The 21,928-nt window shown below is 42.4% G+C and overlaps 1 protein-coding gene across 2 annotated transcripts in view; it reads left to right on the top strand.

Annotated features, from left to right (window-relative positions):
• PANX1 (pannexin 1) overlaps nt 1-18,507 on the top strand; it is a 35,262-nt gene extending 16,755 nt beyond the window's left edge. Inside the window, exons 3-5 of one of the 2 annotated variants that reach the window (XM_082056314.1) lie at nt 1,861-2,084; nt 3,078-3,748; nt 17,839-18,507. In XM_082056314.1, the coding sequence (XP_081912440.1) occupies nt 1,861-2,084; nt 3,078-3,748; nt 17,839-17,897 (954 nt within the window). In that variant the 3' untranslated portion in view covers nt 17,898-18,507. Of the gene's footprint in view, nt 1-1,860; nt 2,085-3,077; nt 3,749-6,124; nt 6,656-17,838 lie in introns of those variants that run through there. The other variant, XM_082056313.1, reaches the window with a different exon arrangement.
• The last annotated feature ends 3,421 nt before the right edge of the window (nt 18,508-21,928 follow it).

Raw genomic sequence — 21,928 nt, 5'->3', positions numbered from 1 at the left:
GCTGGCAAGTGGAAGCCCAGGAAACACGTGGCAAATGTGCCTTTGCCCAGTGGTGTGGTGCTTCTAGGCAAAGAGATGGTGGTAAAGGAATCGGAGAGAGGAGGAGGTGCGAGGGAAGATGCAGAGGCTGGTCTTAGTAAGACAACAGTCTGTATGAGGCAGGGGAGTTGAGTGGGATTGTAGGAGGTCTGGGGCAGAGCAAAAAGGCTGATGCCAATGTGCTACACAAGCGCAGGATGTGCCCACAGAGTCTTTTTCTAGGTATGAAGGAAGAGATGGGGCCTGGGACAGTGGAGGCTTTGGGCTGTGACTTCAGTGTGTCAACTGTCTTGCCTCTTGCCGCATGTCTTGTAGGCCTCAGGGTAAAGAGATCCCAAGGACTAATCGGATATTGCTGGTGGCATTTCCAGTTTTGAGGGCCAGAAAGGGAATTCATAAATCCTCTGATGCCTGTCAAATTTCAAATGAGCGAGTAGTAGAGCCAAGTGGTATAAACCAATGTAAGAATCCTTGGCCGCTACTTACTCAATCAGGTGTTTGTTTCTTTCCGCACCAGTGGAAGGATGCTAAGAGGCATAGGGCACAGAAGTAAGTGAAGTCAAACACGCTTTGCAGCAGTCTTATACAAACTGACATTTGTTAAAGCTTATGGATGAGGTGTTGCAGCAGCTTAGAGGAGCTTAGATAAGTTTCAACTGTGTTTGTAGATAGATTATTTCTGTATAAGATAGGATTCAGAGGACTGAAAGAGCCTGGCCGTGAAACCGTAAAGCTTTGAACAGACCAAGGCATCCAGGACTTTGACCTGAGAGACCCAGTGGCATTGTCCACAGAGAAAATATGAAGGGTAGATTTTTGAACTGTTGGGTTTGAGCTGATGAGACATCTGAAAAAACACATTGGACATGCCAGAGCTTTACATCTCAATTGAAAAGGATAGATGAAGAAAAAACAAAACCGAACAGAAAAGAAACAACAACAAAACCCAAACAGAACAAAACAAAAAAACCCCAACAAACCAGGTGATCTGAGGTTATCTGCTGTGTAGAAAGAGGGAAGAGAGGAGGTAGTGAGGGCAGAGCTCTGCAGAGTTTCCACAGGCTGCTGGCGGTAGGGGGAACATCATGTTGAGGGTGCAGCAAGTAGAGCTGAGAGCTGGGAGATGGCAGCCGCTAAGGATGTGTTTCCAGAGAATGACCTTGCTCAGGTTGGTTGAAAGCAGTTGGCAGTTGAGAAAGAAGAGCAGAACCCACACCTGAGGGCTCTTGGCTGCTGGTATGGGTTAGAGTTCTGGAGGGGAGAAATTCCTGAGCATGACTATGGACAGTCCCTTTGGTGAGCGTGGTTTAGTGGTGCAGGTCACCTGGATTCAATGAAAGTGCTGGGCAAATGAGCATTCCCCAGCAATTCCAGGAGACCAGAAGGAATCCCCTGGATCCCTCTGGCCTGTGAGGTCAGTCTCCTCCGGTGGTGAGGGGACAGGCCACAGCTGTGACATAGATACGGGGGTGATGCTCGTTCCTTGCCGGTGAGGAAGAGCTACCTCTAGTGGGATGTACAGTAAAATTACAGTCGACTCTGCTTTATCAATGAGGTTTCTGAAACAATCATGTTCCTGGTTAGCCCATCCCTGCAGGATTTCTAATTCAGTGTTAAAGGTGAGCCTTTCTTGAAGTTTTCTTTCTTGAGGACTTATCTAGAGACTGAAGTAGCCACAAAACTGGGCTTATTGAAGGCATTTAAATAAAATTATAAGGAATTTAATAGACTTACAGGGAATTTAGTAGACTTAGAGGGAATGGTGACTGGCTGACGTTTTATATACAGGTAGAACCTAATCTGAATTTTTTCTCCCTTTAGTTCTTCCCATACATCCTTCTGCTCGTCGCTATCCTGCTGTATCTACCATGTTTGTTCTGGCGCTTCACCGCAGCACCTCACCTTTCCTCAGACCTGAAATTTATTATGGAAGAACTTGACAAAGCCTATAACAGGGCAATCAAAGCTGCTAATAGCGTCCACCGTGGAGAGCCCAGAGACCCTACTGACTTCGTTCCAGCTGTTAATGAGAACTTGACACAGAGGTAAGGTGCTGGGGCTTGGCTTTCTTTGCTCTTTTCCTTAAGCTCTTAACAGATGTGACACCTGCATTCTCCTAGAAACCTGGTGCAACAGTTTGAATGGTAACCTGACAGAGTTTTAAATTTGGTTAAAAAAATGAAGATATCTGAAATCATTACTGTGGGCACTTGGAACTGGAACTTACAACTTTCTTTTTTCAAAGAAAACATTTGATGAGTTCTTTACCTGGCATGTCCTGATTTCTTTAGTGATAGTAGGTGTTAATTTTTACACATGACAGCATAAGAAAATTGGGCTGGCTGCAGTCCTTACATCTCAATGTTCTTGACAGTCACTTGCACACTGTGAGCAAAGTCAGTCACTTGTCATCTCCTGTGCTTTCAGATCCAAGTCTGCAAAGCTTCTGTTTAAAGAAAAAATAGATAAAAACCAAACACCAAAACCAACAAAAGCAAAAGCCCCCTCTCTGATCAGATTGGTGGACGGTTCTAACCAGATCCAGTTTCTCCTTCGTCCCAATCAGGGTACATGTTTCTCTTTGCATGTGGGGGTGCAAGAAGTGCAATGGGGACTTTAGGCCCCTTCTTTAAAATGTGGAGTTAGGTCTTGACAAGGAAAAAACGTTCAAGTGTGCTCTTACCAAACAAATGCTTGAGAAGTCTGTTTTTCCTCACGGATTTTCTTACTATATTTGTTTTGTATTGGAAAAGAACAAAAATGGGTTTTTTTGCTGTGAGGGCAATACTTTTTTCCATTTTCTAATGTCTGAGCTCTTTTGTCTCCTAAGTGGCTTTTCTGTGTTATAGAGTCAATATTCTTCATTTACCTGCTATTCTGTTTTCTATTGACTTCAATAAAACTACCCTTGATTTACCTCAGTAAAAGCAAATCCAATCTCATGTCTGTTTTAGAGCACTAGGTTTCTATGAAATTTGAGATAGACGGATGCTGCAGCATCTGATCTGTGTGACTTGGGTATTTTTTTTCTCTTTCAGTTTGTGGGAAATATCTGAAAGCCACTTTAAATACCCAATTGTGGAGCAGTACCTGAAGACAAAGAAGAATTCCAAATGCCTAATAATTAAATACATTATCTGCCATTTACTCACCCTAATAATTATTTTCATTGCATGTCTCTACCTGGGCTACTACATTAGCCTCTCCTCTTTGAGTGATGAGTTTCTCTGCACTATCAAAACTGGGATCTTAAAGAATGACACGACTGTTCCAGAAGTGGTTCAGTGCAAGCTGATTGCTGTTGGCGTCTTCAAGGTACTCAGCTACATTAACCTGCTAGTCTATCTTCTAGTGATGCCACTGGTAGTGTATGCAATGTTTGTTCCATGGAGATGGAATTCAGGTATTCTCAAAGTGTATGAAATCCTGCCAACTTTCGATGTTCTGAAACTCAAGTCAAAGTGTTTTGATGACTTAAGCCTTTACCTCCTCTTTCTTGAGGAAAATGTGAGTGAACTTAAATCATTTAAATGCCTCAAAGTGCTGGAGAACATTGCAGTTTCTGAGAAGTTTGATGTCATGCAACTTTTGGTAAACCTTGGTACTATTAAGACAGACACTGTAGATGGCAAGCCAGGGACAGCTGTGTTGGAGAAGCCTGAAGAAACAACTACAGAAGATCTGGAAAAAAATGCAACAGAGCTTCAAGGTAAGGTGACATGTTCTTTCTTTAAAAAGAAAAATTAAAGTAAGAAACCCCACAAAAACACCACATCCAAACCTGCTGTAACAGAGAGATAAGGAATCCATTAAACCAAAAATCCATTCATGCAAAATAAAGCAGGTTTCATCTAGATGTCTATTCCTACAAAAAAAATTCTAATATATTCTACAAGAAAGTGGAGCTGCTTAGACCATGCTATCTTGTTTGCAGTATAGCTGCTATAACTTCACATACGTGCCAGAAGATTGCAGTGTTGCAAGTCAGTGGTACAGGCTGGACACTGAAGTGTCTGTTAAGCTGGTGGTCCTTGCTGACATCTCTCCTCTAGCAGTAAGAGGCTTCAGCTGTCTAGACCTGAACTCCTTAAGACCACCTACGCACTAGAAGAGCACTAGATTGGTCTACAGTAGGTTGCACTTGAAGAAGCCGGTGATTTCAGGACATCTGTTTCTCAGAGATTAGCTCACAAGAGTAGTAACTGCTGCTTCTGCTTCATTCAGGCTTTGGCAGAAATCTCAGATGAATGTACAAATAAGTCTGATGCTCAGAAATGCCACTGGCAAAGGAACAGAAAATGACAAGAGAAGGGAAGTGGGACTGGGGCCAGTGAACATGCTCCTGAGAGAAAGGAAGATTGAGTGTAAAGTCATTTTTGCTAAAATGATCAATGATTCCAGTTCCTTCCTCAAGTGCAGAATTAGAGAAGCCAGATATCCAGGGAGAGGCATAACGGGATCGAAAAGTTTCCTTCCCATTTGATGGGAGCACAGTCCCTGTTGTAACTGTGCCCAGAGAAGGAGCAGGACACTGGTGTCTACATCCCCTCAATGAAGGAGCTGAGACTCTTCACAAAGTCATTCACTCATGGAAGTGAAGATGCTTTAAAACATTTAGCAGCTGACCAAAGCAGGTGAGCACAATGCTGAGGGCAAGTTGAAGAACTGTTTCAAAGGCAGGAGAAAATTAAATCTACTTTCTCTTCAGAAAGGTATGACCTGTGCTTAATAAAAAGGAAGCAGCAGCGTCCAGAGGGTAACTGTTCCTCTGTGCTTGGGTCAAGCAGTTCTGATAGGCTGAGGTTTGGAGGAGAAGTCAATTTATAGAGCAGGGAATTCAGAACAAACAGTCACAATTATTTTCAGACTATGAGAAGTACTTCTGGCAGCCAGCTCTAGTACAGCAGTGTGGAGTAATTCTGATAGAAAATAGTTTTCCTCTTGAATGTGTCTGTCCCCTTTTGAAATTACAGGTGAGTGTGTTTTGGTAGGAGAATTTAAGAGCTCAAGATGGAGGTCTCTGCTCAAGGAGCTGAAAAAGCTAGTAGAAAATCTGACTCATTTTTATCTGAAAGCAGAACTTTTGAGACTGTTTTTGTATCACAAAAACACTTCAAAGACTTATTTTCCTCCAGAGCAGAATAAACTTATGCTTGAAACTCTGTTAAAATGCATTGCAGAAAGAAGCTGCCATTTCATGACCAGCTGTGGCTGGTGCAACCCTCTCCTGCCGGGGTGCAGCTGCAGGTTCACTCCTAGTCTGCAAAGCTTCACCTGTGGCTCATCATCTTTCCTTCTGTCACTAGTAACATCAGCATGTTTTAAGTAACCATGTTGACAAAACAGTGGTAGATGCTGGCTCTGGACTCTAAGGGTGTCCAGCTGCTGGGTGCCACATCCCAACTGGGGGGGCGCAGCTGGAGGCAGCTCAACAGCTCCAGCACGGGGCAGGACAGCCAGCCTTGCAGCACCGTCTCGGTGGCAGTTCATAGAACCTTAGAATCATATAACAGTTTGGGTTGGAAGGGACCTTCAAAGCTCATCTAGTCCAACCCTTCTGCCATGAGCAGGGACATCTTCAACCAGATCAGGTTGCTCAGAGCCCCATCCAGCCTGGCCTGGAATGTCTCCAGGGATGGGGCATCTACCACCTCTCTGGGCAACCTGGGCCAGGGTCACCACCCTCACTGTAAAATTTTCTTTCTCATGTCTGGCCTGAATCTGCCTTCTTTAGTTTAAAACCATTACTGCTTGTCCTAGTGTAACAGGCCCTGCTAAAAAGTCTGTCCCCATCTTTCTTATCAATCAGCCCTTTTGAAGTACTGAAAGGCCTCAATAAGTTTTCTCCAGAGCCTTCTCTTCTCCAGGCTGAACAACCCCAACTCTCAGCCTGTCCTCCCAGCAGAGCTGTTCCAGCCTCTGATCATTTCTGTGGCTCCTCTGGCCCCTCTCCAACAGGTCCATGTCTTTCCTGCACTGAGGGCTCCAGAGCTGGACACAGGACTCCAGGTGGGCTCTCACCAGAGCAAAATGTGTTGAGTGGTTTGATGGCCTTTTCACTTCTAAAGATTTACTTTTTCTTTAGTTTTGACAGACCATGATGCAAGTGGCAATATGAGTCCAAGAGAAGATAAAAAACTTCGCCAAAGACTTATTGATTCTTCATGCTGATGCCTCCGTGCTGCAGCAGTCAAGAGCTTCATACCACAAGAGGGCTTCTCCTCCACCTTCACTGTGCTCAACACAGGGTGCTGCTCTTCGAATGCAACTGTCTTGAAAGCCTGACAGTTCCTCAGAGGCCAAACTGTTTAGAAACTACTTGTCGTATAATAATCTGCAAAAAAATCTGAGAAAGCATGTTGTAGACTTTCATTATTTATTATAAAAAAACCCAAAACAACTACACAAGGAGCAATAAGAACAAAGAATTCCCGTCGTGAGTAACAAGTGACGTGCGCTGAATGCAATTGAAACTGGCAGCAGGGAAGAGCCAGCACTGCACTGTAAAGGGGTGGGGAGCAACCCCATGGATATAAAAAGAGATGGCTTGTTGCATTCTGAAATGCTGCTCTGCAGGGAGCACCCATCTCCGTTCTGGGGTTTAAGTAAAGTATCTGGGGGTCTCTGCCCTAAAAAAGGGATTTTTAGGGTTTCTTAATGGGTCTGGTTAATCTGTGTACCAGGTGGTATCTCACCACTGATATTGGCTGTGTCGTCACAGGAAAAATAGAGGTTGCTCTGTTCAGCCTGAGGTGTCTTGGTTACCCAGCTCAACTGTGGCATCTAGGATTAATTTACTTGGCACTGATGGAAGAGAAACTACAAATAGACTTAGTATAAGTGGGTACCGTAAATGTTAGGGATTTCGAATGTTCTATGTATTAATAAATTAATGTCTTAACACTTTTTGTATTGCAAAATGTAGTGATATGTAAGCTAAAAGTTCGGTTAATTTCTATTTCTCAGTTGTTTTGGTCTTAGTGACCAACAAATCTGCATTGGGGTTTGGACTGAAGATCAGTGAAACTGGTTCCATTTTTGTAATGGTTTGTAGAAGTTGTTTTGTAATGCTTATATGTGTGGAAATTGTTTCAATGTGTTTATAGTATCAAACGCAATATTAGTTGTGCTGTCTTCCAAAACCCACTTGAGAAGACAGTTTTATCTGTCTCACAGTAGCATCTGAGTGCCTCAGCAGAGCCAAGCACTCCATAGCCAAAGTGAGGGAGATGTAAATACAATGGAAGGTTTTCTTCCTGCACATCCTGTGACTTATTTTAATTAGAGATAAGATGCTGAAGGGGGTTGGAACAGACAAGGGGAAACATTTGTAAATTGGATAACTTTCCTGTTTGTTATTGTACTGTTTGGGGAGAGTAGCATTCAGCTTTAATATCCTTATCCCCCTGCCCAGGACCTCTGCCTTCAGTTAGCATTAAAATGACCTTTGTCTTGAATTTTAGGTAGGAGGTGAGGTGCGTGACGGTTTCATCACCACAATGGCAGTGTGTGTCTCTCACAAATGTTATATACTCACTTTTTTTTTCTATATGTCCATGCAACTGAAATATTTTGCCTGTCACCTCTTGCAGGCTGTCTTTTTAGACAAAGTAGTACCTCTGATAGCTAGGCAGGACTTCCATTTTCCAGTTCATCTGTGTCACCTGCTGTTGTGTTCTCGACTGTTAGCTTTCTCCATATGGCTGAAGATGAGGGGGAAAAAGAAGTTATTGGTGTTACCATCTTTGCACAGAACTGTTTATGTGTTACAGCAGATTTCGCAGAGATAGTGCATTTACTTGAATGTGACAGCTGTTTTTAAACAAGTGGATCCCTGAGTGCGGCCATACTATACTTTGTGCTAGTATTACAAGAACTTTTCAGTTATTTTATGGCTTTCAGCTAAGAAAAGCCTTATTTAAAAGAAAGTCTTTAAAGCCATAGTATTGTGCTACCTCTGCACAGGACAGTAGCACAGCTGCAGTCCTGGTGTCTGTTGCATTTTCAGCAAGAAACAGGGCTTGTGTAGGATACTGGTAGCCCAAACTGCTCAGTTTTGCTGCCATACTTCTCCCAGCAAACCCACAACCCGTCTGACCTTCTCTAGATCATTTCTGTCTGTCTGTGTGCTGATGTGTTGCTGGTGGTCCTTTATATGTGGGTAAAGCAGATGCACATTGTGCATTGTGTGTTTTGACCAAGGAGCTATAGTGCAATACTAAGATTTTGTGATGTGGATGTGTTTGAACGGTTTGATGTAAGTAGAGTTCTCAGTCTTTACAAACTTGAAGCTCCTGAAAGCAACATGTTCGTGTTTCATGTTGGATCCGAACTTAACTTTTTACTAATTCCCCTTTTGTATTTAAAAATATGACTTGCTGCAGTGAATCTCTTGTTGTCTTCTAAAGTGTTCAATAAAATATGTACCAATTCTTCTTGGTTATTTAAATAAAAAGAATTTGTGAACTATAGCAGTGTAAGTGACTGAAGGTTCCAGGATGGTATGTTGTCGTCTGGAAATCTTTAGAGCAATACACATGGTCTGATGCTAAACCCCAAGTAAACTTTTTGGACAGTAGTCATAACTGTGTTCTTTTATTTTTTGTTCTCACAAAATTATCAGAGCAACATCTATTTAACCTTCTAAAACTGCTGAGAAAACATCAGCACATGGTGAATAGCCTGTTTGTTTTGTGAGTTACTATCTAAAAATTGGCCACAGTCTCAGCAGGTTTGAGCTTTTCAGCTGTATCTTGCTGTTTCAGGATGTATTTCTGTAGCTGCCCAGCTCAGTTCTACTTATATTTTAGTGCCGCTGCTTCTGCTGTATTTTACTGTTTTCAAAAGATGGGCTAAATTTCAATTTAGGTCTTAAGGAAAAGAGTCCATCTTCAGCATCTTCATCACTACACTTTCTAGAAACAGCTACATCCATCCATCTTTTTTAAAATACCCCAGAAAGTAAAATGGGAATGTTGAGATTCAGGTTTGGTCTGTGCCATCCTTTGTGTTACCCTTCTCTCTCCATCAGTTGGGTATTAATCATCCTCCAAACGTAGGAGAGTTACAAACAGCTCCTCCTCTGCACAGTTTTTGCCTTATGACACTGTTCAATGACTTTTAGCTACCTTGTGAGATTTAAAACTTGTGATACAAACTGCATTATGCAGAGAGAGGGTAAAAATGTTTATTCTAGTAGAAGATGGGGTGCCTCTAAAAGCAGCCGTACCCTGCTGCTTTTCCTCCTTTCGATGTCAGTCACTTTCAGAGTGGAGTATATTTTAGGTCCATGTTTTGTTTCTCTTACGGGGAGCAGTGGGTGTTTTTTCAGTAGGAGCTGTGGTGACAAGTTTAGGGCCCAAGCCTAGAGCCCTATTCGACAAGCCCACGGGCAAAGGATGTCCTGGCTGCACTTCGTGAGCACAAAGACAGAACTCAGGGCATGAGCAGTTTTCTGAAGACAGAGGTGGTAAGAGGGATTTAACCCCCACCACACAGACACTGCTGTCTGCTGTGGCTTCTGTCTGAGTTAAAGTTTTCTAAGAAGGAAGCCACTTAGCTTAAATCTTTATTTTTCTATGATTATTATAATGTTGCTGATATGATTAATCAAAATTATACTATTGCACCCTATGGACTAATTACTTATTGTCCTGGTTTTGTTAAAAACAAGTTTCTCTTTTAGTGAATTTGCCTGTCAGCTAAGGCCTTCATATTAACTGCATTTTCCTGGAGAACCAGACACATGTTTTGGTAAACCTAGCAATGGAATGCAAACTTATTGATAAGCATGGATGGACATCTCGCGAGAGGGGCGACGAGAAACAAGTGACTAAGAAACTGACCAACTGTGTATAACATTCCATTCACATGAATACTTCATATAAGAGTGGGAGATCACAAGGATCTCGTCCTTTTTTTTCCCCTTTCCCTTCTGCTTATGGCCGACCTTAGGAGAGGATCTTGCTGGTCGTCCCTGAGAACTGAGGCCTAGTGAGAGACTGAATCCAGCTCCGGTTGGCTGCAGAGTCTAATCCAGGACTTTGGTGGCCGGCTCTGCAGTTGCTGAGACTTTCAAGATTGGTTTTGTATATTTTGTATTATTTTCTCTATTCTTATTAGTAGCATTAGTAAAACATCTTTAATTTTTCCCAACTCTCTTCTCTCTGTCCTTCTTTCCCTCCCAATTGCCTGTGCTGAGTGGAAGGGGGGAGAGGGAGGGGCAAAAGGGGGAAGTGGGGGGTGGAGAGGAGGTTAACAATACATCTGCCAGGGTTTTATTGTCACCCCGCAATCTTAACCCTCGACACTTATCTAACCTTATCATTTCTGTATCAACCAGACTTCCCCAGCAATGTCCACAAGCCACAGGAAACTCATCATTCATTATTCCTCACTGAATTCCCATTAAGAAATGTGAGCTGAATTCATGATGCTGGGTTGGATATTTAGGTGGCCTGAAGGGACAATGGCAGGGAAGCCACGCACAGCCACCTGCTCTAGAGGGGACAGCTGTAAAGCTGGGAGCGGTACAGCTCAGCACCAGCACCTTGCCCATGGGCTGGGTGTGGATGGGGACACCAGTGTTGTCATCACTTAAAAGAATGAATCCTGTCTGCAATTGCTAACCTAAAGATATGTAAATCCTTTCAGGTTTAGGTCAGTCTGCTCATATAACAAAGATAAGAGTGATTTGTAAAACACCTAATCACGAACTGCAGACCCTACTGAGCTTGCAGCTTTAGGCCTTTCGAAGCCCACACAATTAGTTGAGTCTTGTTTTAGCACATATCTCAAGACTGCTGGATAAAGTGTCCTTTAGCTGAATGTTGTTCATTATATGCTAAAAGGATTATGTAATGCAATATGCAAATGTGTAACCAATTAGCTCTTTAGGGTGTGAACATAGTGGTAAGGTTTTGTATATAATATCTTTTACTTTTCTTGCTGGCCTTGCTTGGCTGTATTCCAGCATCCAGACTTGTGCAACTCTGTAATAAAATATCTCATATCTGTGTGCTAAATCTGGCTCATTTGCATGCACACCAGGTAGAGAACCCTGGTTTTAGGACAACACCAGCAGAAGCAGGGAGATATGCAGGGAGGTTGTGCTGTGGGGACACAGGAGGATGCTGACCTGGGTCACCAGCCTCCAACTGCTCTGTTGAGCTTTATGTCCCAAAAAAGTTAATACACCATGTTAACACCTGCTCAGAAATGTAGAACTGGCCTTTTTGGTGACTACGTAAGCTGGTTGTGTGGCCCCAGATGGTGGGAGGGGACTAAGGAAAGGACAGAAGAAGTCTTGTGCAGATGTTTTGTCACATGCTAACTACTCTCGACTCACATGCTGTACAATGCTTGGACTTTCACAGTGATATGATTGCTTCCCTGCCCAACATAAATCAAACTCTGCAGGCATCAAAATCTGAATTGTCCAGATTGTTGTAAGGGATTTTATTAATTACAACTTACCTTGATCCAAAGGAACTGTGTCTCATGTATTCTTCTAATAATGGTGTTAAAGAAGCCTATGCACTATGCATAAAAGCAGATGTCTCCACTACTATTACAGAAATGCAGTATATTCTAATCTGCTGAAGGAAATTAGGAATAGTTTGGACTTCATGTACACTGAAAAGATTTTGTGTGTCTGCCTTTCAGGTTTGCCTTCTGCACCTAAGCTTGTGCTGTAGAAGTACTTTCAAAGGCTCACAGGAGCAAGCCTTGTTCCCAACCTGTGGATCAAACCACTCACTGTATTTTAAAATTTTAAAAGGTAGGTGAAGTGTACAAGGTAACTCTCACATTATCTATGAAGTGAGCCAAAGAATTAGACTCTTATTCAGGAGCACTCTTTGTACTCAGAGGTTTGAAAGAGTCTAGGCTTTGGATTTCTTTCTGGTGGTGCCCAGAAGATGAGGAAACAAAACCACATAGGTTCCTGCTAAGCACCAAGAAACACTACGGAAGGGAGCTGCTGGAGGAACCCATCACAGCTGTCATTAGCAGTAATAGCTGATGGCCAAGCACAGAACCACACTTTCCCAGAATAATGTCACCACTGCAGACTTCCTGAAATGAAGGCTATTGTTAAACCTTTGTATATGATAATTGCTGGCAGATTTTATTTCCAGAAATTTCTCCAGCTGCTTTTGGAATCCATTAAAACTTTCAACAGCCATAATTCCTAACAGCAAGGAGCTCCTCAGCTTGATTAGATGTCACACAAAGAGTTATTTCCTCCTGTGTTTTCAGACTACCAGTTAGCACCTTGGTGGCCTGAACTAAAATGACTCAACTAATTTCTACCAATTCAAATCAGTAGCACAAAAGAAAATTAACTGAGGTGACCTTTCCTCATGCTTTAGTGTCCCAGAATGTGCTACACAGATACCTGCAGATACTTTCCAACAACAAGAGTTTCTTAGACCTTTACTAAGCCCAACCAACACTGATACGCTAGCCCAGATTTTCCCAGCTGAAAAATGGACTGGGTTATTTCTTTGTGGAGATTTAGTTATAACTCCCTGGTGGAACTCAACAGAAATTTCAGGGAATTCAAAGCCAGTATTTCCACAGTACAATTACTAAATATTTTAATCTAATTTTACAGAAAATCCACTTGTTCACAAGGACTGTTAAATTAAAGCTGAAATGTAAAAAAGGTTTGTACTTCATTCCAGCCAGCAGGGAAATATAGTCAGGAATCAGAGCCTTTCAGTGCTGTTTTAGCTGCATATGCTCATGTTGCAGTGCCAGCTTTCTCCAAAAACAGACAATGTGTGTTTCATTGCTAACTGGAGAGGGACTCTGTTTCACTAGTAGTTGGTTTTTTATTTCATTTATTAACTATTCAGGGCACCTCAAAACACAGACAGTATGTATATGGACACAGCAGCTACCACACAGCTGCCACACAGCCAGATGCATCCAAGGGTGAATGCAAAGCAACAGAAATTTAGGATTTAGACCTAGAAAATAATTTGCCAGATGCATCCAAGGCTGAATGCAAAGCAACAGAAATTTAGTATTTAGACCTAGAAAATAATTTGAGTATTTCATATTTTTAAGTTTTCTTCTTTGGTTGGGTTTTTTTGTTTGTCTGGTTTGGTTTGTTTTTTTTTTTCCAAAACTTTTGCAGTCCTCAGATCCCCTCAGGTTAAAATCCATATTGGAAAAGCAGTGCATTACAGAGAATGCAGGTTCCTTGATGACATAAAGATGGAACTTAGGAAGTAGCAGCTTGTGTCCAAGCGTGGTGGGTTCAGACTATTTGCCTGGCTGAGGCACCAGCTTGTACTAACCACCCAAATCACAGGCTTGCTAAACTCAGGTCCTTCATTTTTATTTTGTTTCTTTACAAGCATTTTAAGGAATTGTATGAGTTTTCAGACTTAACAGACAGTGTTTCATTAGTATGCAGGAGACGTAGGCAGAGGACTAAATGAAGAACTCACCTCATCAGAAAACAATCTAAACAAAGTGGGTGGAGAGGCACAAAAACCTATGCATTAGGTATTTCCAAACACAGTCCTAGAAACTGGTTCCCACAAGTGTTATGTCTTTTCAGACCAGCATTGCATCTTTTCTTCCTTTCTTCTTTTTACATGTATCTGTAAAGCCCTTATCTGCCTCATCCTAAGAGCCATGCAACACCTGTTCTCACTGGATTTTAAGGTACTTTCCAAAGGCTACCCAAGCAGCATGATCCTCTGTTTTCTTGATGGAGGAAGAAGAGTTGAAGTCACTGGCCTGTAGGAGTCAGTTTAATTAAGAGCTGTGTCTCTAGGTGTCTGCTCCTGGGATCTGCGATGTTTTTAGTACAGTACTGTGGTTAACTAAGGGAGTACTAGTCAAAACTAACAAAAACTCCCATGTTTTATTCCAGGGGAAGGGAAAATGCCCTTACTCCTGTTTATTTGGTCTTTCTGTATACTAAAAAGAAAGGCCACATTTTTAAGGTACTTTTCTGCCATTCCATCCTGTGTAAGTTAAATTGATCTGTGCTGCTGCTTACGAATTTGGCTGTTCTTGAGGACTGGACCATTCAAAATGTCACAGTGCTCTGATGTTCCCTTGCAATGCTTAAATGAACACAGACACCTTCCACCTTTCAGAAGACCCTCGGTGAGGAAATTACAGTTTCCATAGGAAAATGGGATTTGATTAATGTGCTGATGCATTCAGCCCTTTATCACCCTTTTACAACATGTCCATATGGCATCTGAGAGCTCATGGAGCAGCACTGCACAGATCTGGCACACTGGCTTCCTGCACACCTACATTTGCAAAACAATCCCTGATCCACAGAAAGAAGCAGAGCTACTGGCTGAATAAAATAATACTCAAACACAAATGACACAATCTGAGCCAGTGGCCAAGTCAGTGGGCTAGTTCAGTAAAGGCAGAGATGAGTCTGTGTCATGGAAGGGGGAGCAGAATCAGAGCTGTCTCTTGGGAGTAAACTTTTCCAGAAATATTTTATTTGAGCACCACTTTGTGCAGCCCACCTCAGGGTGGTACAAAAGAAAATCTAATTGTCTGTTAGGGGAAATGTGCATTTTGTGGGCTTCTGTCCTGCAGACTGCAAGGCTGGAAGCTCTGGAAGACCATTGCAAAAGAACAGAGATATCCAATCTCATAATTCAAGGTGTTCCCAAAAGTTTAATTTCATTTCTTTGGTTACAAAAACTAAGACAATCTTGTAGTGCCCATTCTGGCCCTGCCCTTTTGTGAGGATTGACATGCAGCAGGACTTGCCATTTCAAAAAAAACAGCAATTGTAGTACTTGGCAAGTACTGACAAGTAACCGGCTGAATAGAGACTTGGCTGGTGAAAGTGTCTGCTCCAGAGTTATGTACCCTGATTCTGCAGAGAACAGCAATTCATCCCCACAGCCCCAGGCTGAGCAAGGGAGCAGGTTTTAGACAGTACAGAACAGGACTCCCATTGCTCACTGCAGTGTTCAAACACCTCTCAAGTGTTTTATAATAAAAATGAAAGGGATTTTCCTTCCCTCCACAGTCCTTTCTCAGGCTTTTCTGAGTCAAGCCCCACTCTGAAGCTTGGACGGAATAAATAACACAGCCAGAAGTGGCCTGAAGCTACTGTTGCAGACTTTAGAAAGCTAATCCTTGTTTTGCTAGAAAACGAAACCCACAGTCTGCTTTGAGGAGCTCAGGAATGTCAAACATATCAAACCAACAGAGCCCTTCTCTTTGTTTCCACTGGCTACAAAAAAATACAGGAGGCAGCAGCACAGATGTAGTAACCTACGGTGAAGTGAGATGACTCCTTCCTTAGTGTCCTGGCTTTCTTCAGCACCCTCCAGGTGGAATCCAAATATAATTTCCTGTCTGAGACTGAGGATCAGGAGAGATCACTTCAAGCCTTGCCATCTTCTCTTTGGTCTTTTCCACAGAAGAAGTCTCCTCTCTGAACCCAAAATATCTTCATCTGCACCTGCTTATAACACATCTCTCAGATTAATTTTACAAAGATCATTGAAACAGGAGTTAGGTCATACTGTTCACTGACAGCATCAAAGAAAATCTCAGTGTACAGGCTGATGTCTTTGACAGTGGATCTAAAGAACTCCTACATCTCCTACAGCATTTTTGCCAGTGTTGCCATATTGTAATCTGCAATTTGTTGTGAGAAGAGAGCTCACTCATCCAGAAAACCAGAGGGTGGAAGTCTCACTTTCTTAGGAAATGGGGCTTAATTGAATCTCAGCACTGTCTCAGGCCCCCATGCTTTTCTATTCTGTTTCCAGAGAAACACAGAAAACCTTAAACCTCCCCTCCACCTGTATATAGGTATCTAGGTCAGCTTTTCCAGGAACTCCCAAAGGTCTTTGGTTACTGCTGACACAGACATCCACAGAGCCACAGGATATCCAGGAGAGCACCTCATCTTGGACTTTTGAGAAGTGTGTAGGATCTCCTCATGTTGACCCAAGACCCAGGAGAGCTGGTCAAACACTTCATTGCACTTGAAGGAGGTCCATCACAACTGTCTTGACCATAACAGTCTGTTGGAGCCACAGAGGAGAAAGGGACAAGTTCTTTTCCTCAGATTGAAGTTCCTCTTCCATACACAGCATCCTCTAGAGACAAGTTCCTGAAGAGAGACATTTCCCTCCTTCCTCTGGAGGACAGGTCTTTCTCTACGGCAGAGAGGAGCTCTCATACCCTGCAACTGAGCTGGAACTAAGCATGGTTTTCTCTGGCACTGTATGGGCTCATGGGGTCATGGGAAGGATGAAAAGCTGGAATCCAGGCACATGGTCTACCAACCCACAGGGTTTTGATACTCCCATAGCAGCAGTAACCATTCTCCAGCTGTAGATATTCCTCAGACAAACCGCTTCCTACTGCAGCATGTCTCCTGGCATGCTGTTACTACATATAAAGATGAGCTCTGACATCTCAGAGCTGCTGCCAAAGGCCCACAGCATCAGCAGTTCTCACCTCTTCCTCTTCACAGATCAGACAGTGAATTGCCACAAAACAGGGCTTCCCTCATTCAAGGGGAGGAGCACTGTTCCTGCACTCTGAATGAAATATTTATGTCTTTAGAACTGCATGGAGTGAAATGTAATGTAAAAACATGTGCTGGGGAGGCTACCTGGCACTAGCAACTGATGTAGTCATCCCAAGCTATAGCACTATGCTCCTCAGGATTTAATCATGGATCAGTTTTGACTTCAAGGATACGGTATGAAATGTCCTGAAATACCTTCATTGAAATGCCAAGCCATTTCTTTCCTCCTCCTATTCCTCCCCACTGTATCTTTTCCTCTCCCAAGGCTTGTTGCAGGACACAATGTGGTAGATGGCCACCGGTGTCCTTCCAGCACACAGCAGCCTCCTAAGCTTCAGGCATTGTCACCATGTTGTCAAGACTGTTCAGATCAGTGAAAGATAAGGCAGCCATGGTTCCCTTTGGTTCAGCACTGAGCACCTCAGGGGGCAGGAAGGAGTACCTTCTCCTGGTTCTCAGAAAGTGTAACATCAAAACAAGGTTGCTGGACCATTGCTGGTAGCAAGTTTGCTGAAGGTAGTGAAGACAAACTTCTCAGATATTTCCCCTGGGGGCTACATATGACCTTGCAGCTCACAAATGACAGGTTTGAAGTGACAGTAGGCCAGAAACAGCAGGATGTCACTAGAAGCTCATCTTAACTCTTCCACTACAATCTAAAAAGAACCTGCCTGAGGCAGCAGGTCATGTGGAAGTAGCCATCAGAGGCTGCCAGACGTCAGCTCTTCATCTCCATGTCTGAAGCGTCTCACTTCTCCTGAGAGACCCAACAGTCAAAAATATTCCCTGAGCTGTTTAGCTGTCACCACTTTGAACCTTGTGGGAAGGGAAGCGGTTCATTACTCATTAAACTACCAGTTAATTTGCCCCATTTGTGATTCTATGGTATTCTCTTCCAAGAGGGTTCAACCACCACACCCTTTCTTAGGGACAGGTCTGTTGGGACATTTGCTGCAGCAGGGGAGGGACTGATGGTTTCCAGGCAGGTAAATAAATAAATAAATGTAATGTAATGTAATGTAATGTAATGTAATGTAATGTAATGTAATGTAATGTAATGTAATGTAATGTAATCATCCATCATTTAGAAGCAACTGGAATTCCTTCCTCCAGCATGAGCTTTGTGTGTCCTTCAAGAAGGACTTGTTCACTGCAGGAACCTTGAGCCTGCTTGTCCCTGTTGCAGTAAAAGTCTTGGGCTCATTCTGCAGATGCTCAAGAACTGTACAGGATGAAGCCTTTTCTTTAAGGAGGACGCTCCACTGAGAAAGAGCAGCGTCAGGATCTGGGAGGCTCTATCAGCTCTTAATAAAAGAGAGAAAACTTTGAAGACATTCTGTGTTTTGCAAAAAACCTCACACCAAAACAGGGCTTTTTAAATTCAAAGACAAGGTCACCTGGACTGTTCTCAGACACCTTGAGGTTAATGTTATTAAGCTGCTGATTTAAGCAACCTCTGCAGTGAGAGGACAACACTTTGGAGAACAATAAAGGAGACCTGGGACATATTCTGGCACATTTTTACTTGAAAAGCTGAAAGTGTTCTCTCCATTACCTTGAAGATGAAATTTGCTATAGACTCGGAAATGGGCTTTGTGCAAGGACTGTGTTTTTAAGCCTTTTGAAAAAGATTATAGTTTTCTTGTATGCAGAAAGGCCAAGGAAGCAGACGTATAAATTCTATGGAAAAAACCTCAACGAAACAACCTTTGCCAGATTGGGGTAAAATGACTGCAATAAAGAGTCAAAGGAATGAAGAACTGGCTTGGAATGAGAAGCCAACATTTGGAAGAACACTTGCAGAAAAAACATTCAAATCCATGGGCAAAACTTCCCATTTTTTTCCCTGTTTCTTAGCCATGTATGAAGGATATCATCCTACCATTTTTGTCACATAGATGGATTAGAAGAGGTGATTATAATGAATCAGTGTTTCCAGCCTTTCTGACAGCATTCCAGGCATCAATAAAATGACACACAAAATAATATTTACTTGTTTCTGTTTTTAATCACATTGTTCTCAGGCTCTCGGTTCCAGGCATTCTGTGTACAAGATATTTTTCTTCTTTTCTCTCTGCCTCAGTTCCCATTTTATAAAATAAGGGTGATAACAGCATTTCACCGAATGGGAACATTCTAAAAAATTGTTAAGTGTCAGAACATGCAAATGTTTCCTCAATGTTATTGAGAGCTACAAATGTCTCTGAAGAAAGTGCTCTGAATTAATTAATTCCCTATTCAGAGCAGGATTCAAAAATGATACCTACCCACAGTCAACAGAGAGGAGAAAGAAAATATTAAATAACTTCTTTTGAACACTGTTCTCCTATAAAAGGAAAGGCATAATGAAAAACTAACTATGTAATCCCATAATCGAAAGTTGTGTCCTTCATGTACACAACAGGAAGCAAAATTAAGAGTGTAATGGTAGTTTCGCTTTGTAATATTACTGTACTTTTAAAAGTCGTGTTTATTATAATGTTACACAACATTGATTTTCCATCAGTATCAGAGAAATATTGACTCCAGAGAAACATAATGAGAAAAATGTTCATTATTCTAACCTTGTGCTAAAGTAATGGGCAACTCTGTAATAGAGTATGAGATTTCAAGCAGGCTACGGTTGCCCGGAACATATTTGAATTTTAAGCAAATACACAATTTCCTGTGTTGAAATGTTGCAAAAATTTTAATCCATCAAGTTTTTCTCAAAATAAATCAGCATTTTATAAACCCAGCCAGGTTTGGTATATGTTTCATAAGTGAATTTAGAAAAAGAAAAAACCCAAACAAACTCTGTTTTAAAAATTCCTCATATTTGAGTAGCTAAGGCATCTTTTCAACCATGTAAAAACAAGAAAGAGAAGGTGAAAGGTGCCATTCTCTTTTATGTGATATTCTTCTGAAACAAGGTTCCAGAGAGCTCCAAGGCTGAACAGTCTGGAGAAACATGACTGCAGGTGCATTATCATCTTTTGAGGAATATCTTATTCGCTTATTTTGCTCTGCAGGTTGCAGAAGATCAATCAGCCAGCGTGGGCTATGGTATGCTGCAGACGCAGGTGCAGATGCACAGAAGAGCAAATAAAAAAGTTATGAAGTCAGTAAAACTAACATAGTACTGATTTTATTTCCCCTGTGTTCTGTGCTACCCACATCTCCTTTCTCCAGCTTGTCTATCTGGGGATTAATCCACATGTAATGAAGTGTTAAGACACTTGTTCCTCCAGGAACATCTGCAACGTCATGGTTTTCACATGGCTGGTAAAATCCCAGCATTTGTTTAACTATTATTTCCTAAGGGATTTCTTGAAGTGTTTTGAGGATTGTTATCCTTGCAAACAAATGGTTTCCTTCTTATTTTAATGTTGCCCTGTGAAGTGACTAACACTCATTCATCTCTCAGGAGATCATCTGGTTTGGAAAGTGCAGCCTGTACAGTTATTTGATCATCTAGCTACTGCAATGTTTAGGTAACAAGACTATAACATCTGGAAATGCAATTTCTGGTGCTAAGGCTGTCCAAAAGTTAGTTATTTCTCTCAGGTTTGCTCTAGAGGGACATGCTCTTTGGGAAAGAAATGAGGAGGTTTGGGGGTGAGGCAGAATTTGAGAAAAAAAGCATCCTCTTTAGAGGAGTGTTGTAGTGAAGATGACACTATGAAGCTTCAGGAAGCAGAGATCTTCTGGACAGCATTGCATTTGTAAGGCAATCACGTCAAAACCACCTGGATGTCTGAGAGAGAATTTATCAAAGCACTAGATTGCAATTTGCCTGGGTTTTCCTCATAATGGGATACTCAACTGAATATACAAAAATACTAGTATAATTTTTAAAATAATTACTCCATTAAACACTAAAATTAGCCCTCTAAAGCCAAAGCCTCACTTCCCTGCATAGTCTCAGGGAAAGCAGCAGGTGCCTTTGAAGGCTTTTAAATGGCAACCAATCCAGGGAAGAAAATAGCCTGGGCTCACTGTGTTTGTGCCATGTTTTTAGTTGTTTTAACTTTTGTGTACTCAAAAACCTCATTTGCCTAAAGCAGTGGAAGTGAAATCTCTTGACCAGCAACAAAATAACTGGGGTTTTTGTTTGCTTTTTCACTCTTACTTGTGCTAAATTGGGATGAGAGAATTACATGATGCCGGGCAGTTCAGAACAGGCCTCTGTGCCATGAGCCCGAGCTGTTGGTCTGTTTGACATCTGGGGATGTTTGCATTGCCAAGAAAGAGTGCCAGGGACCAGCTGAAGGTTTTGGTCACTGCTGTTCAAATGTGAGCTCATTCCTGCAGTTTCAGGCTTTCTCCAAGACAAATTCCAGGCAAACCTCTGGGAACAGGACCTGAAGAGCAGCTCCCAAAAGGCAGTAGGGATGAGACCATACCAATCTGGTTACCACCATCCTATACGTCTCTCCAACATGTCTCATCAAATTTTTCACTTTCAGAGAGCCTGATGTCATGCTTTTAGGACATCCAATATATGTCCTTAGCTTCATATTATTAAAAACTATTCTCGTGGCCTCTGGCAAACTCATCACATTATACTACTTTGAACTGAAAAGTATATAAAAATGTATTTATGTCTTAATATCTCCATATCCCCATGATCATAGCGGCTCAGAGTCAAGGACTGTGTACTGTGACATAGCTGGTCTGCTCTAGGTGGAGCTACCCCTACACACTGTGGAAACAAGTGAGCTGACACCTTAGAGCCAGAAACCATTTGTAGACTTTCAGTTATTTAGCTGTATAGGCACACCTGTCTCATCCTGAAAAGCCCTGCCTGCCAGATACAGCCTGCAGAGAAGAGAGGCAGCTAAGAGGTGGCTGAGAGACTGATTGGATGGAGGAGAAAATCCCCATGCCTTTGTTTTGCAGATAAATGTGATTTTTCTTCTGATCAGGACATTGTGGTGATGACCGGCTCCATCCCTGCCTCTCTAAGAATCATCAAAAGGCTTGAGCCCAATGCAAGAGTTGGGGGTTTGACCCCTCGTGACTCAGAGTGGCTCACAGAAATCCCTTCAAGCTTGCAAACCAGGGGACAGGTTGCAGGGGACACGGTTCTCAGGAGAAGAAAGGACAGGTCAAACGATTTCCCTGTTTCTGTTGCTCTAGTGTCAGCCCAGACCTGCTTCCCAACCCACTGTGTTGTCCCTGGAAGGAGCAGGGGCTGTCCTGCTGCTGGGCCGTGCAGGATGGGGCAAGCAGGAGAGAATCCATCCTCATCCTCCTCAGCTGGTGTAAGGAAGACCAGAAAACAAGACAGCAAGGTGCCCAGGCATGACACACCAGACAAAGAGGCTGGGGAAGGCACGAGCTCTCTCAGCCAGGCCT

Source organism: Streptopelia decaocto (genome assembly GCF_964273445.1).
Source record: "Streptopelia decaocto genome assembly, chromosome: 1".
Taxonomy (NCBI): Eukaryota; Metazoa; Chordata; class Aves; order Columbiformes; family Columbidae; genus Streptopelia; species Streptopelia decaocto.
The sequence above is the reverse complement of the archived record's forward strand: the minus strand, read 5'-3'. Positions and strand labels throughout refer to the sequence as shown.